The sequence below is a fragment of the Pseudophryne corroboree genome, chromosome 3, assembly GCF_028390025.1.
Source record: "Pseudophryne corroboree isolate aPseCor3 chromosome 3, aPseCor3.hap2, whole genome shotgun sequence".
Lineage (NCBI taxonomy): Eukaryota > Metazoa > Chordata > Amphibia > Anura > Myobatrachidae > Pseudophryne > Pseudophryne corroboree.
Genome location: NC_086446.1, coordinates 109420144 through 109435548, shown reverse-complemented (window position 1 = coordinate 109435548; position 15405 = coordinate 109420144). Strand labels below are relative to the sequence as shown.

Genomic DNA, 15405 nt, shown 5'->3' with positions numbered 1-15405 from the left:
TGCAATGCCACTCCTAGATGGGCCAAATGTTTGTGTCGCTTAGCTTAGTCATACAGCTACCTCATTGCACCTCTTTTTCATCTTTACATGATGTGCTGTTTGGGGGATTTTTTTTTTATATCTGCCCTCCTGTCTAACCCTGCAGTGCCACTCCTAGATGGGCCAATTGTTTGTGTCGCTTAGCTTAGTCATACAGCTACCTCATTGCACCTCTTTTTCATCTTTGCATGATGTGCTGTTTGGGGCCTTTTTTTTATATCTGCCCTCCTGTCTGCTACTGCAGTGCAACTCCTAGATGGGCCAGGTGTTTGTGCTTGTGTCGCTTAGCTTAGTTACACACTTGTGTCACTTAGCTTAGTCATACAGCAACCTCATTGCACCTCTCTTTCTTCTTTGCATCATGTGCTGTTTGGGGCCTAGTTTTTTTTAGTGCCATCCTGTCTGCAACTGTAACTGCAGTGCCACTCCCAGATGGGCCAGGTGTTTGTGCCGCACACTTGTATCGCTTAGCTCAGAGCCGGATTAAGGGGGGAGCCCAGGGGACACATTACCCTGGGCCCCCCCCAAATTTAAGGCCCCCCCGTGCCTGCCGTGAAGCACTGGTAGTTTTGAATGTTTTTTTTTTTTTTTTAATGAAGTTCAGTAAACTGTCTCAGAGACGGAGAAAGCCTTGTCTCCGTCTCTGCACCCGGCGGGATCACCCACAGGCACTAAAGAGCTGTAGAGAACTCTCCTCACAGAGAGCTCTGATCAGCTGAGCTCTCTGTACTGGACACATGACTCACAGTGGAAGGAGCTGCTGAGCATGTGCAGCTGCAGCAGCTCCTGTGCTTAACTAACTCCGTCAGAATCTCCTTCTCTTCTCTTAAATTGGTTAGTGCTGTGTGTGTGTGTGTGTTTCTGTAGATATGCTGTTTGCAGGTATGTAGTGTGTGTGTGTGTGTGTGTGTGTGTGTGTGTGTGTGTGTGTGTGTGTGTGTGTGTGTGTTTGTAGGTGTGTATGCATGCTGTGTGGTGTATGTACTGTATGTATGCTATGTGGTGTGTTTATGTAGGTATGGTGTGTGTGTGTGTGTGTGTGTGTGTGTGTGTGTGTGTTTGTAGGTGTGTAGTGTGTGTGTATGCATGCTGATTGTGTGTTTGTATGTATGTACTGTATGCATGCTATGTGTGTTTATGTAAGTATGGTGTGTGTGTGTGTGTGTGTGTGTGTGTGTGTGTGTGTGTGTACTGTATGCATTATATGTGTGTTTATGTAGGTATGGTGTGTGTGTGTGTGTGTGTGTGTGTGTGTGTGTGTGTGTGTGTGTGTGTGTGTGTATGTAGTATGTACTGTATGTGTGTGGATGTTTTGTGTGGCTGTATGCTGTGTGGATGTAGGTATGCTGTGTGTGTATGTTAACAGTTTTCTTCTTGCAGTACTGTATGGTTTAGGATTAGTTGATATACTTCATTTTGTGACAGGCAGATTATACAATCCTGTACTGTTGTAACCATCAGCTTGCCTATCCCTAGACGCAAACAGATTATGCCCCCACATCATACTATCACCACCTACTGTGTGACAGGTTTGCGGTGACCCTGTGCCTCGCAGACTAGCCACAACGTCCAATCCTCTGAGTCTAGCTGAGCACTACAGTGTGATATTGTTTTTCTACAGTGTATACATACGCTAATTTTCTATTGAATAATCTGTGCTATATGTTGTTACTGCCTCAAACAGCTTTCTGCTTATACTTGTATCTATTCTATATATATATATATATATATATAGAGAGAGAGGAGGTATCCTTCCCCACCTGTGGCTCAGGTGTTAGCAGCGAAGGAAATGAGGCTGCACTCCATGGACTTGTGCAAAAAAAGATATTTGTATTCAAAGCATAGTGACTTCAAATTACATTGTGTCAAACAAAACAAACGGCAGGTATTTTACGACGTTTCAAGGCATGGCAGCCTTTTCATCAGGTAAGTAGACCCTGGTGCTGTGGTTCTTTGTTTTTTCACACCCTTACATCATTAGGAGGGCACCCTGATTTATTCATTGTTTTCTGAGTGCCGGATGTTTTTCGTTTTATATATATATATATATATATACGCACACACATGTAAGGAAAATCCCCTTCCTATATACACTATATTTAGTCCTCTGGGCCCCCCCCCCCCTTGTCTAAAGTACCCCGGGCCCCCTAAAGCCTTAATCCGGCCCTGGCTTAGTTTAGTCATACAGCCACTTCGGTGCAACCTTTTGGCCTAAAAACAATATTGTGAGGTGTGAGGTGTTCAGAATAGACTGGAAATGAGTGGCAATGAATGTTACTGAGGTTAATAATACCGTCGGATCAAAATTACCTCCAAATTCTGTGATTTTAGCTGGTTTTATATTTTTTTCAAAAATCTTCCAGATCCAAAACCAAAACACGAAAGGGTGGTTTTGGCAAAACCAATCCAAAACCAAAACACGAGCGGGGAATTAGAACCAAAACACAAAACACGAAAAGTGGCCGCTGCACATCTCTACTTTTAATCGGGGCCTCGCAGTTTGGGGTCGTTTTATTTCTTTAGTTTCAGTGCGGCTGTTCCTTGCGGATGGGGGCTGCTGCTCTGGCTGCATCTGGTGTGTTCCAGAAGTAGCTATACAGGGCAGGGCCGTCTTAACAGCAGTGTGGGCCCCTGGGCACAGCAATACACTGGGGCCCCTACTCATCCTCCAGCGGTAGGGGTGGGGGTGCTATCAGCGGCAGCTTTGATGTCCTGCGGGTGTTCTATCTTCCGCTCAGCATGTAGGACCTGGAGCAGTAATTTCTGCTAATTACTCCTTTACTGAACAGATGGGGCGGGAGGGAGAACACTAAACTGTAGAAGGAGGCATTGGGCTGAATGAAGGGGCCCCGGTACATGACTTCCAGGGTGGTATGGGGTGTTTAATACATAAGGGAGGGGTAAATAGTGGAGTGGGCTTAATTTTCATCATTTTCTGGTGAGAGAGTAGCTTACTTGACTGCAGATATCTCAAGTTCCTTAGCTTTGAATGGGATAAAAAAAACTAGAGAGTCCCACCTGTTAGGAGGTACTGGGAGTTGGGTATCACAGTTCAGGAACCAGAGCAATCCACCAACAAATATATAAAACTGCATATTAGGCATGTGGAGCTGGAGCAGGGACCGGCTGCTGGAAGGCTGATATCTCTGGTTCTGGGCATAGTAGAGACAAGCTGCCAGTGTCCACAGAGAGTGGAGAGTCACAGATTTTGAAATGTACCCTCAGAAAAACTCTAAGTCATACAGAGCCCGAGATATCTGGCTGGGAAGAGCAATTAACAGGCTCGGATGGGGACCACTGCTTTGAAGTCCGATATCTCTGGTTCCCCAGGGCCGATTTTCAAAAATCTGGTACCCCTGGAAAGAGGGGACTCTCAGCTATCAGCCTAGGTCCCTTATACTCCTGGGGCCCTTGGGCAAGAGCGGCCCTGATACAGGGGCCTGGCCACTGGACATGTCAGCCTGTATTGTTTGCTATGCATTGATTGTTTGTGGCGTCTGTTGCACTAACCCAAAAGTGTAGTTTACCTGTCAGTTTTTGAATGGCTAGCATTCAGGAATTGAGGGTGTGAAGTGAATTTTTAAATTTCCCTCTGAGGGGGCCGAATTACAATTGGCACTTTTATGGTCCACAGGAGTTTTTTTGAGTTTTCTCCTTCACTTGGGTTCTTGTCTGTATTGTAGTAATGTTTAAGTTTGCATTGTTGTTGCTGCTGTTAGGGTTTTTCTTTTTCAGCTTCATTGGATACTTAAGAATAGATTTGGCCATTCATACATTTTTGGGCAGAGATGCATCTATGGCTGGACAAACGGCTGACTTTTTAGGTGACCGGGTGGTCAGTTGGTTAGGTGTGAGAGTATTTGCGTTGGGTTGTTTTTCTTATGCTTCTTTTCCATCACGAACAAAGGTGGGTCCGGCCCGACTAGATCGTCATTCCCCTTGGCGGGACTGACATGGGTCGAGTTAAGGGCATCGACCTCATCCCAAGTGTCGAGACGGATTTGGTGGCTTTGTTAACCTCTTGGCCTCGAGTTAGAATGGTGTGTCAGCCATTGTGCCCCGTGTTCACTGGCGGGGTGCGGTTCGATTTTCTGCCATAGAAACAGCTCCTGAGTGGGTGAACTCTGTGGTGTCTGTGTATGTTGAAACCAAGAGGGGTTTGGTAGTCCGGCATCCGCTGCTGGTCCTTAGTAATTCCCAGTGTTATAGGATGGATGGTGTTCACCTTTCCCCTGCAGGCATTAGTGCGTTTTTGGAAAATATTTGTAACTTTTTGAAAGGTTACTTTACGGTTTTTGGTTTTCTTGGTTTGGATGGTGTCCTGCAGTTTAGGTAAACCTTGCTGTGGTGGAAAGTCGCTACCAGCCAGCGGTCAAAAGCTTGCATAAGTGGTCATTGTGGGGCATCCCCTTTTGGTAAGACGGCGAGTGTGTCCTCCCCCTGCGGGTGGACTACGAACGTTCCCGTGTGGTTTCATCCATTGCTCTGCTAGAGTAAAGGGTGGTGAGTCCTGCACAATGTGGGTTATGTTTTAGGAGGCGGTGGTAAGTACCCTCCTAGGTTATTTGGTATTATTCTACTTAACTGGTGCTGGTGAGTTGGTAACGCCTTTCTTTGCCATCCTTCAATACATAGTTAAAATTAGGTCATCAAACAATAAATACCTGTTGACCTTTTTAAATCTAGCAGTTGGTGTCCGTGTCGTTATTTCTTATTTCTTAGTGCTAAGCTAGTTTAAGTAAATATATGTTTAAGTGTGTCACAATAAAGTTATGGGCGACTTATAGTTATTCAATTTATGTTACTTAAATATAAGTTCAAATGAATTATCAATACGATTTCCATTTTTGATAGCTTTTGTGGTGGGCAGAGGCAGATTGGCCAGAGGGCTCACCAGGAAGATTCCTAATAGGCCGACGTGTCGGTGGGGCCTGTTTTGTGTGCTGTCATGTGGCTTCACCCCCCACATGACAGGCAGCCCACCACACTCAGTACACTGCCATGGCTATACAGTGTGTTATACCTCTTGTGCTGCCTCATGTCGTGTCACTTCTACAAAATTTTACAGGGACACATTTAGTTCCCAATCTGCCCCAGGTCTCAGACACAACTGCAGCAAAAGACGCAATTGCGTACAATCAGGCCCTATGAGGAGGGAACCAGCCCCCGTCAATACAGTAGATCCCACACTTCATCAGACCGCACCCCATAAATTTCCTGGACTGGTTTTCCATCCCAATCCACCCCTGGTAGTGGGTCAGAACTAAGGGGGTTATTCAGGTTTGCAAGCAAACCACAAAAAGCATGCAAATGGGGAACCACATTGCACTGCTGGTGGGGCAGATGTAACCTGTACAGAAAGAGGTAGATTTGGGTGGGTTCATTTTTCTTCTGTGCAGGGTAAATACTGGCTGTTTAATTTTTAAACTGCAATTTAGATTTTAATTTGAACACACCCCACCCAAATCTAACTCTCTGTGCACGTTATATCTGCCCCACCTGCAGTGCAACATGGTTTTGCCCAGTTGTGTGCTTTTTTGTTTTCTTACAAACCCCAATAATGCCCTAAATCCCTCGTTTTACTATTTTTTTGTGCACTTCACATATTTGTACACTATATAATTGTGTAAGAACACAATTTCACAATATTGTAATAATGTTTTACATATCTTCACAATCCACAACATTTCTTTCAAGGCATATAGAGTTTTTTTGTTTTTCTACTTTATACCATTACTGCTGCTTACTGTATGTTATTTTTTATCACACATTTATTTAAAATAAGTAATTTAAACATTTCCTAAATTAACTTTATCAAAGCATGTGTTCCTGATTTATACAGTATCTATGTTTAATTATTTATCTTCATTTACTTACAGTATATGTCTACATGCAGGGTGCAGCTAGGAGATGGAGGGGTTGACCAACAGGGTAGCCAGAGTTGCAGCTGCTATAGCAGTTAGGGTGCCAAAGAGCAGGGAGGGAGAGCAGGCCAGCATACTGTTATCTCCCCCTTACTGGTCTGCAGCAATAGGCTACATAGCCCCTCCTCCTCCTTGCTGACAGCAGCAGCCTCAGTGGGACCTGCCTGACAGGCAGCTGCTTCAGAATGCTTCCTGAGCACAGTGGCTGCACCAGGAGAGGGACAGTGAAGATGTGCAACATGTAAGATAGGGAATGGGAGGAGGGGTATAGATAGATGTGGTATGTAACAGTATAACGTTATAAGGAGTTACTGCATTAATGGGATTTATTATGATGAAGGATTTTTATGAGATTGGGGGCAGGACGTATCAATCCACAGAATTAGGTAAAATGTCATAAAACTGACAGTATATTAACAGTCAGTACAGAATCATACATATTTTAGTCGCATCTCATCTTACTACTGAAAAATCCTAACTGGGATGTAATGGGGAGTTCTCACATAGTCAAAGTTCAGTGTGGGCATGTCAACGGAATTGTGGACTATGCTGGACTATGCCAAATTGGACATAAGTGTTCATATGCCTTTTTCCAGTTGTGGGAGCAACTCTGCAGATGTGCAAATATGCTCATTTATTTCTGTGCATGCAATGCTGGAGTACATATGTCTGATTTCTGACCAACTCAGGCACATAATGAATTGCAGAATCATTACTTTAGTTTGGAGTGATGCAAGGGGTTAAATGAACCTCATAATCATGCATGACTACAATTACAAGATCATTTGCATTCAAAACACATAACAAATTTAAGTAATGATAACAAGATGAAGGACTATATAAGTGGAGTATCAAGTACATATGAGAAGGTGTTTGCTCTACAATAAATAACATACATTTAGATTAATTATGGTTTGTGAATGGTTGATATACCTTCGGAGGTTTTGTCAATGAAAAATAATAAAAATATATACACAGATAAAGTTAAAACCTGGACCGTAGGGGTGCCTTGAGGACAGCGTTTGAGAACCTCTGGCTTAGAACAACAGTTGTTTTAACTTTTGAAAACCATTGAGAAGCTCCTCAGGTGGACCAGGTTTAATACACTATTATTTTAAAACACAATACAAATCTATATTTACAACAAAAAAAATACTTTTTTAATATAAAATTTTATTATGAAATAAATTAAGATTACACATTTAATTTCCTTTTGTTTTGTGACTTGTCCTTTACGTTGGAGTTTTCCTTTATCTTTCAGTGTATAATTAGCATTCCAAAATGTAACTTTCATTTGGTGCCCGAGGGCTGTACTTTATATAGGTGACGTTCTTTATTCTTTTTGTTCACGGTAATAAAAATATTCAAAGATAAGATCATTTCACAGCAGTGCGCCCCTCTATAGGGATAATCTGTCTTCCTGTTTGTTTACTGACATAACAATATTTAATACAAATATTAACTATAAATAAGGATATTAAAATGCATTGACGTATTGGACTATACGTTTTGGTGGTGGCGGTACTTGAGAAACAACTTGAGCTGTAGAAGGGTTCATGGAAACCACAGAATCATTCTGTATCAGAAACACCTGAAAACAGGAAAAAACAAAACAGCAAAACATAAAAACAGCTATGTAAATATAATAATAAAAAACAATAATAAAAAAAATTGTATTCACAAAAAATTGACTTGTTTTATTCTGTTGAAAAATATTTGGCATATAGATATGGCAACATTTAGTACACCTGTGGCTTCCAGTTTGCAGGTTTCAAGACACTGATGGCTTCTCGGAGCCGCATTAAGGGCTACATGATCCTGGGGCTGCAAATGTTCAAGGGCCTATACTGAGAAGGGAAGGAGCTGTGACCAGTGTGATGTAGGCGTAGCCAGTGCTGTGTGGGTGTGACCAGTGATGTGTGGGTATGACCAGAGCCACATGGCTGTTTACATCCCTACACTATCAGCCCCACTGTCTAGAAAATAGCAAAATTGCGGAATTTTGTGGGGGAAAACAACAAATACAATTTTAATTATGATTTATGGTCAAATGTGTGGGCAGCTAGGCAGCTGGTCATTACTAAACTGTCATGATGATGGCCTTCTTTTATGTTAAGGCCTTATGCTTTAGCTCCATCCTCCCCATTGTTAATCTGGCCTTGCTGCCTATTTTCATGTCATCAACACAGTATGTTACCAATTCCAAGAAGGCAGTGAGAGGTGATGGTAAGACCATAGGGTTGCTACAATCAGTGGCAGTTTTAGGTACAGGCTAGCAGGACGGCTGCCCGGGGTGCTGTGGCCTGAGGGCTCGGCCGCAGTCACCCCCGCCATTGCCATGCCGCTAGCCGCCTCCTGCTATTGACTTCTGCCCCAGCTGAAAGTGCCATGCCACTGCCCGCACGTCACTGGCTGCCTCCCGCTACCGACTTCAGTGATGTGAGGTATGAACTGGTCGGGAACTGGTTAACATAGTGCCGTGGCCAGAACAGAGTGCTGGTGAGTGACGAGCCAGGGACAGAGGCAGCATGGCGGATGACACACACACTCTCACTCTCTATAGACGGGCTTTACCTGGCACAATGTGTGTAAGAGGCTCTACCTGGGGTAATGTGTGTAAGGGGCTCTACCTGGTGCAGTATGTATAAGAGGCTCTACCTGGTGTAATGTGTTTAAGGGGCTCTACCTGGCGCAATGTGTATAAGAGGCTTTACCTGGCATAATGTGTGTAAGGGGCTCTATCTGGTGCAATGTGTATAAGAAGCTCTACCTGGCATAATGTGTGTAAGGATCTCTATCTGGTGCAATGTTTATAAGATGCTCTACCTGGCATAATGTGTGTAAGTGACTCTATCTGGTGCAATGTGTATAAGAGGCTCCACATGGCATAATGTGTAAGAGGCTATACCTGGCATAACATGTAAGGCACTCTACCTGGCATAACATGTGTTAGGGGCTCTACCTGGCGTTACGTGCATAAAAAGGGCTCTACCTTGCATAATGTCTATAAGGGCATCTGCTCTACCATGGTGATGCGTATAAGGGGTCTTAACATAATGGGGGCATAATGTTTATAAGGGGTACTACTGTGTGGTGTAATGTGACTGACGGACACTAATATGCAGTGAAATATGAATTGGTACTATTCTGTAGCCACTCTCCTTCACCATGAAGTCATGCTCCTATATTTTTTACTGTCCCTGTTTTGAATGAGGGCGGCGCCAAAACAATGTAAGCCCTGGGCACCACAAGGTCTAGAACCGGCCCTGGCTATAATATCCTTGTAATCAGGAGCATATATGAATTACAGCGGTCCTGTGGTTGATTAAAACCTAGTGAAATGCAGAATGGAAGTCAACCACCTGGAACATGCATTTGTGTCTGATTGAAGGGATATTATAGCATACCTCCCAACTTTCGGCTTGATGACCCGAAAAGGGGGGTGATCTCGCCCGCGATGGGCGTGGCCTCACCTGAGTGGGCGTGGCCTCACCAAATGGGGCATTTCCCTGCCTTTTGGGGGCGTGCCCAGCGCTCCCCGAGCAGCTGGGCAGCCCCCGCTCCCCTCCTAGCACTGAATGCATGCCGTGCTCGTGCGCACGGCATGTTTTCAGTGATCACCGGATGCTCTGCAGAGCAGAGCAGCGGGTGATCAAAGGCTCTCCCAACTGCCGTCCTCCCCTCCGCCCGCGGGACACTGATGCCCGCGGGTGGGACAGCGGGACAGGGTCCGAATAGCGGGAGCAGTTGGGAGGTATGATTATAGCAACCCTACATGAGCAAAACAATCAGACAGGAAGCCTAACTCATGTAGGCTGTTCATGCACATACATTCGCGACTACACAGCTACACCACTCCTTTACTGTACCTCAGCTGTATCTGCACACCTACTGCCTGCAACTGAATGCCATGTCAGCCCCGGCCTCTGGCCCCTAGCTGTTGCACAACTGAAAAATATGTACATTGCAAAAAGACACAGACCTGCACTAAAGTCAAATGCAACTTTCGGCCAAAAATAAGCTGCAAATACATTTCCCTTTGAATAAGGCCCAAGGTCAATAAGAGTACAGCATAACCAATGGCTTAAATAAGAGTAAGAGTACTGGGGAACACCTGTTTTGTACCACACAGCATGAGAAGTTTCTTCAACGTGCACAATTTACTAACTTGAAAGCTTTACTGTTGTTTTCAAAGAGAGTTTACAACTATACTCCATTTAGAAGAAGCAACTGATTGTAACATAAAAATGAGTCTACACTGACTTTAACACTGGATGAGTCTTTGTATATAGTGCCCAGATTCTATTACTGTACTGATTTAAAACTGCCAAGAAGTTGAACAGGTGTATTTTATCATTTTTATACCTAACTGATAAATAATGTGATACAAAGAAGACCTGCAGTATTTGCTGAGGTAGTTATATTCATATGAAATGGCTCACATCAAGGTGGAAGGGATGGAGAGATAGGGGAGTCCCAGTATGGATAGCACAATGGGCCATGCCTTCTAAAGTTGGCCAGCATCTTCCAACCTTGTGAATTCTGGGGCAAGCATTTGCATACTGTTAAATTTTGTGCAATACAACAAGTGAATATTGTTGATACTGCCATTGTGCTCTCTCAGATTTCACCAGAGTCCCCCAGGATTCTCTCTCTATCCTTTCTTCATATTTTCCCATGTTATCCATTACAGTTCCGTGTTTAATCTCACCACCTCCAGCTCTCTGTGTCAGTGACCGGAGCCTTACCTCCGGCCAGAGGTCCCGGGTATCGCCGCTCCGACAGGTGGCAGGGCTGCGGCGCCAGGATGCTGCTGCAGTGCGGACCTCTGGTGCGCCCGTCCGGCGGCTGGGGGCCGGAGGCTGGGGACCTGAGGTGCTGTGGTGTCTGTGTGTGTGTGTGTGTGTGTGTGTGTGTGTGTGTGTGTGTGTCCCCTCTCTGCTGGGGGCCGCCATATTGGAGACCAACAAAGCCAATTTAGTCCCATTCTGTGTTCAGCCAATCCAGGGCTGGCTTCCCTTACAAAAAGGGGCTGGTTCAGAGTAAGGGTGCCAGTGCTTCAAGTTGCTTACTTGCATAAGGTACTCTAGCTCTGTGCTCCCAGGTTGCTTGAGATGCCCTGGTTCAGATTACCATCTTTCGCTGCAGCAGTCCTATTACCTTCAGCCCGCCTCCTCTCGTAGAGTGCCCACAGGGACCCTAAGCCGTAGAGGAATCGTGGGCGCTACGGGGACCTCCGCAGTGTTCAGTTCTTTAAGGCAGAGTTCTTCAGCCTCGTTGTTCAAGCCACAGTTCATAATTCTGCAGTTCATTATCTTCAGCCTCGTCTTTCAAGCCAAAGTTTATAATTCTGCAGTTCATTATCTTCAGCCTCGTTTTTCAAGCCACAGTTCATAATTCCACAGTTCATTATCTTCAGCGTCGTCTTTCAAGCCACAGTTCTCAAGTCCGCAGCTCATTATCTTTAACCTCATCTTTTCAAACCACAGTTCACTAGCCCGCAGTTCTTTTCCTCAGTCTCGTTTTTTCAACTACAACTCACTCACTCCTACCTCAGGCTACGTATTCCATTGGCCTTTTGTCTCATGAGAAGGAACTATATCCAGCCCCCTCGTCTCCTTCATCCCCAGGCAATCGCTTCCTCGCGAAAATCTCAGTTGCCGGATCCTCAATTCCAGCCTAGCATGACACTCTGTCTTCATGGTCCTCTCTCCTCCTTGTTGTTTCACCTCCTCACCTTCATTGGATCTCTCGCTCTCCAGTTTTTTCTTCTCTCCTCTTTAGTTCTATACCAATCTCTGGTTCTTTTACTACTCATGTCTACTCCCTTTCCCCCCGGTTCTCTCCCCTCTCTTTCTTGTTGTGTTTCCTCCCCACTCTCAGAATCTATGCCGCCAATCCTCGCTCTAATCCTCTGCTTATGCCTCAACTCTGGTCCTCTCCTCCCCGTCTAAGCTTCATTCTCCCTTCAGTTCTCTATACTCTCCACCCCCTCCTCTTTCCCAGTATCTCCCCAACCTTAACTCCTGGTAGTGGTGTCCCCTGTGGAAAGCAGTTTCTTCTTTAAGAATCATTGAAATAATGTTGCCACAATTCTTAAATGAGGAGAAAAAACTCTTAATTCTTCTTTTACAGTTGGTCCTCAGTTTCAGCTTTATATTGGCTGTGACCTAGGGCCATTGGAGCCTCGGGATCTGTTTTCTTGACCTTGAGTACACAGCAGAAAAACACCTACTTTATCAAGGCAAGCTCAAACAAGGGGTAAATCATACTTTAAGGGGAATTTAAAATTCAAAAAAATGTCTGGTATTTGACTTGTCCAGAGATACCATTTAAGGCTGTTAAGATGTGAGGACTTATTTAGGTGAAACTAGGTATCAACTTTCTCAGTGTTGACACAGCTGACATAAAGGTCCTTTACCTGCGTAACATTTGTTTGCACATGAGATAGGGAACGACATCCAAAGATGGAGACAGAAATGGTGATACAAAACAGCAGCAGATTTACCCCAAGGAGAAGAGAATGACAGACATATCCAATGATCTGTGAAGACAAAGTAAAAATACTTAACATTTTACTGTGTATTTATTGGAAATGGAACGCAAAATATACAGAACTTTTAGTTTTACACATTTATTGCCTGTGATACTGTGTACATCATTTAAGTCAGTCTTATGGGCCTTACACACTTAGCGATTACACTGAAAGATATGAACGATCTCGTTCATTCATATCTTTCAGCACGTCCCAAGGAATCCCTGGCCTGGGCTTACTAGTATGGGGGCACAGGCCCAACCGAGAAGTGTGTCCCCTGGCTGTGACAGTAGTCCAGCCCAGTGCAGGTTCTTAAAATACGGGGGAGTACTGAGCAATTTTGTTCCCCATATTTCCTTCTTGGATCAGAACCGGCTCAAAGAGCCTGATGCTGATTATACAGCTCCATTCTTGGTAGAATTAATTGAAATTGTTTCAGGTTCAACTACATAAACTGAAAGGATTGAAATATTCAAATTACATTCCCAAATGTATTACAACCATACCACTTTTCTTTTAATTATTTATTAATTCAATAAAATAGAACAACAAATCTGTTTAAATGTTTGAACAAATAATGAAATTGCAGCTTAAAATTCAATGTATAGATTGTGATTATGACAATCTAAGGAATTGACAGATAGTACAGTCAATTAATAATCTTTTATAATGTTTTCGCAGTTACAAAAGATTATAAATTGACTGTGTAAATTCTGTCAATTCCTCAGATTGTCATAATCACAATGATTAAAACCTTTTAAACCTCATGGATTAATTAAACTCCGTGTGGAACTTTTGCTGGGCAGAGCAGCAAATCTTGTCCGTTTCAGACGGTTGCGACAGTGAAGCCAAACTTTATAAGTTAAATTAATTTTTAACATAGAAATTCATACTGAGAAATGATTTTAAATATTTCAAATGTTTTATATGTTATATATGTTTTATATCTCCAGTTTAATTTTGTGGAGTATATTTGATTTATACATGATAAATAATTGTATTGATGGGAATAGTTGTCTGTAATCACCAGTGACAGCAGAGTGTACAGTACATTCATTGCTTAAAATCAACTTGGAACCAGTTTTCCAATAAAGAACAGTACCCCTGTAAACCATATAGAAGTGGTAATTTTTACACTTTCTGGAAAGATTTGCAGTTGGTTATAATAGTACCAGAAACACATTTTGTCTTTGACTAAATGCAAAATGTTTCTGCTCCTTGAAATACTGTAATCATTTTTCAAAATGATTTCTCTTTTAATCACACTAATAGGGGATTTCAATTAAGTTCTGTTTTTTCGACTGGTCAAAAAAACGGCACTAATTTGACACAGGGTCAATTGCGGGTATTCAATTTTCACCCGTTTTTTAATCCATTTTCGCCCATACCGTTTGACATACACGTGGTTTTAGCCAGTGACGGATTTTCAAACCACTTGAAAAACGGCACGGACAGTGAATAGGTTGACTGTAAATTCGACCTAACAGTGAGCGAAAAGTGCAGTTTTTTCGACTGGTCCTAAAAACGTTACTAATTGAATACCCCCCCTAAATGTAAAGATTTAAGGGGTCTATTTACTAAGCCTTGGATGGAGATAAAGTCGCTGGAGATAAAGTAGCAACCAATCGGCTCCTAACTGCTATGCCACAGACTGTGTTTGGAAAATGACAGTTAGGAGCCGATTGGCTGGTACTTTATCTCCATGCACTTTATCTTCATCCAAGGCTTAGTAAATAGACCCCTTAGCCCCATACACACTGCGCAATAAGACTGGACGATGTAAACAATAACAATCTTTTTGAAAGATCTCTAGTCCATAGTTCATATAGTCCAGTGTGTATGCCTGAACGATGAATGATGAGTGCACCCGCGGGTCGTTCACTATCATCTATGGCAGGGGTGGGGAACCTTTTTTCTACCAAGGGCCATTTGGATATTTATAAAATCCTTTGGGGGGCCAGACAAAAATTATCAACTTAAAAATGAGCCTGCCCCCAGTAATTATGCCCCAGTAGATATGCCCCGAGTAGTTATGCCCCAAGTCAGTAGTTATGCCCCTAGTAGATATACCCCCAGTCATTTGGTATTCCTCATTAGATATGCCCCCAGTCAGTTGTTATGCCCCATTAAGTATGCCCCCTAGTAGCGCAACATACACACACATTAAAAGAAAAAAGCCACAGTACTCACCAGCCCTGCTCCTGCTTCTGGACCGTTGCCCTCCGCCTGGTCGCCCGCTCCGCAGAACTATGGGAGAGATGTCATGACATCTCTCCTATAGCACCGCACAGCCGCACATGCACACTGCCAGAGCCGGAAGCTGGGGCTCAGGAGTGAGCTCCTGCTTCCGGCTGCTGCTGAGGGAAAGAAGCCAAGTGCCTGCTAGTAACTAATCTCAGCGGGCGCCCAGTATCTCCACGGTTAGGTGAGCCTGGCCGGGCCGGATCAAGTGGCTCTGTGGGCCTTATACTGCCCGCGGGCCTGAGGTTCCCCACCCCTGATCTATGGTCTATCGAACATGCTGCTTAACTTTGACTATATCGTTGAGCTGCATGTTCTGTTGAGCTGAATGCGGGGATGACATCACTGAACAATGTCGTTAATTGATATTCGTTCAGTGTGTATGTGCTATACCATTGAACAATATAGCGCTCATCGAACATTATACTTATGTCGCCCAGTGTATACGGGGCTTTAGTGCGCCTGGGATTTATTTATTTTCAAAATATAAATAGCTTTTACAGTAAACACCACATTTGAAATGATGGGTGTCAGTTGTCACACAATGTAATAGTTAATGTTATTCATCATGTTTACACTTGTTGATTTTAGAGTGCCCTTTATTTACCCTCTTTTTATATATATGCACCACCTTACGTTGGACTTGACTTCATATTCTGTCATTAA

At 43.6% G+C, this 15405-nt stretch overlaps 1 protein-coding gene across 1 annotated transcript in view; it reads right to left on the bottom strand.

Annotated features, from left to right (window-relative positions):
* Positions 1-7165: 7165 nt before the first annotated feature.
* LOC135057519 (membrane-spanning 4-domains subfamily A member 4D-like) overlaps positions 7166-15405 on the bottom strand; it is a 62861-nt gene continuing 54621 nt past the window's right edge. The window contains exons 5-6 of the mRNA XM_063963375.1: positions 12385-12507; positions 7166-7554 (exon numbers count right to left, since the gene is read on the bottom strand). Of these exons, the coding sequence (XP_063819445.1) occupies positions 7441-7554; positions 12385-12507 (237 nt within the window). The 3' untranslated portion in view covers positions 7166-7440. The remainder of the gene's footprint in view (positions 7555-12384; positions 12508-15405) is intronic.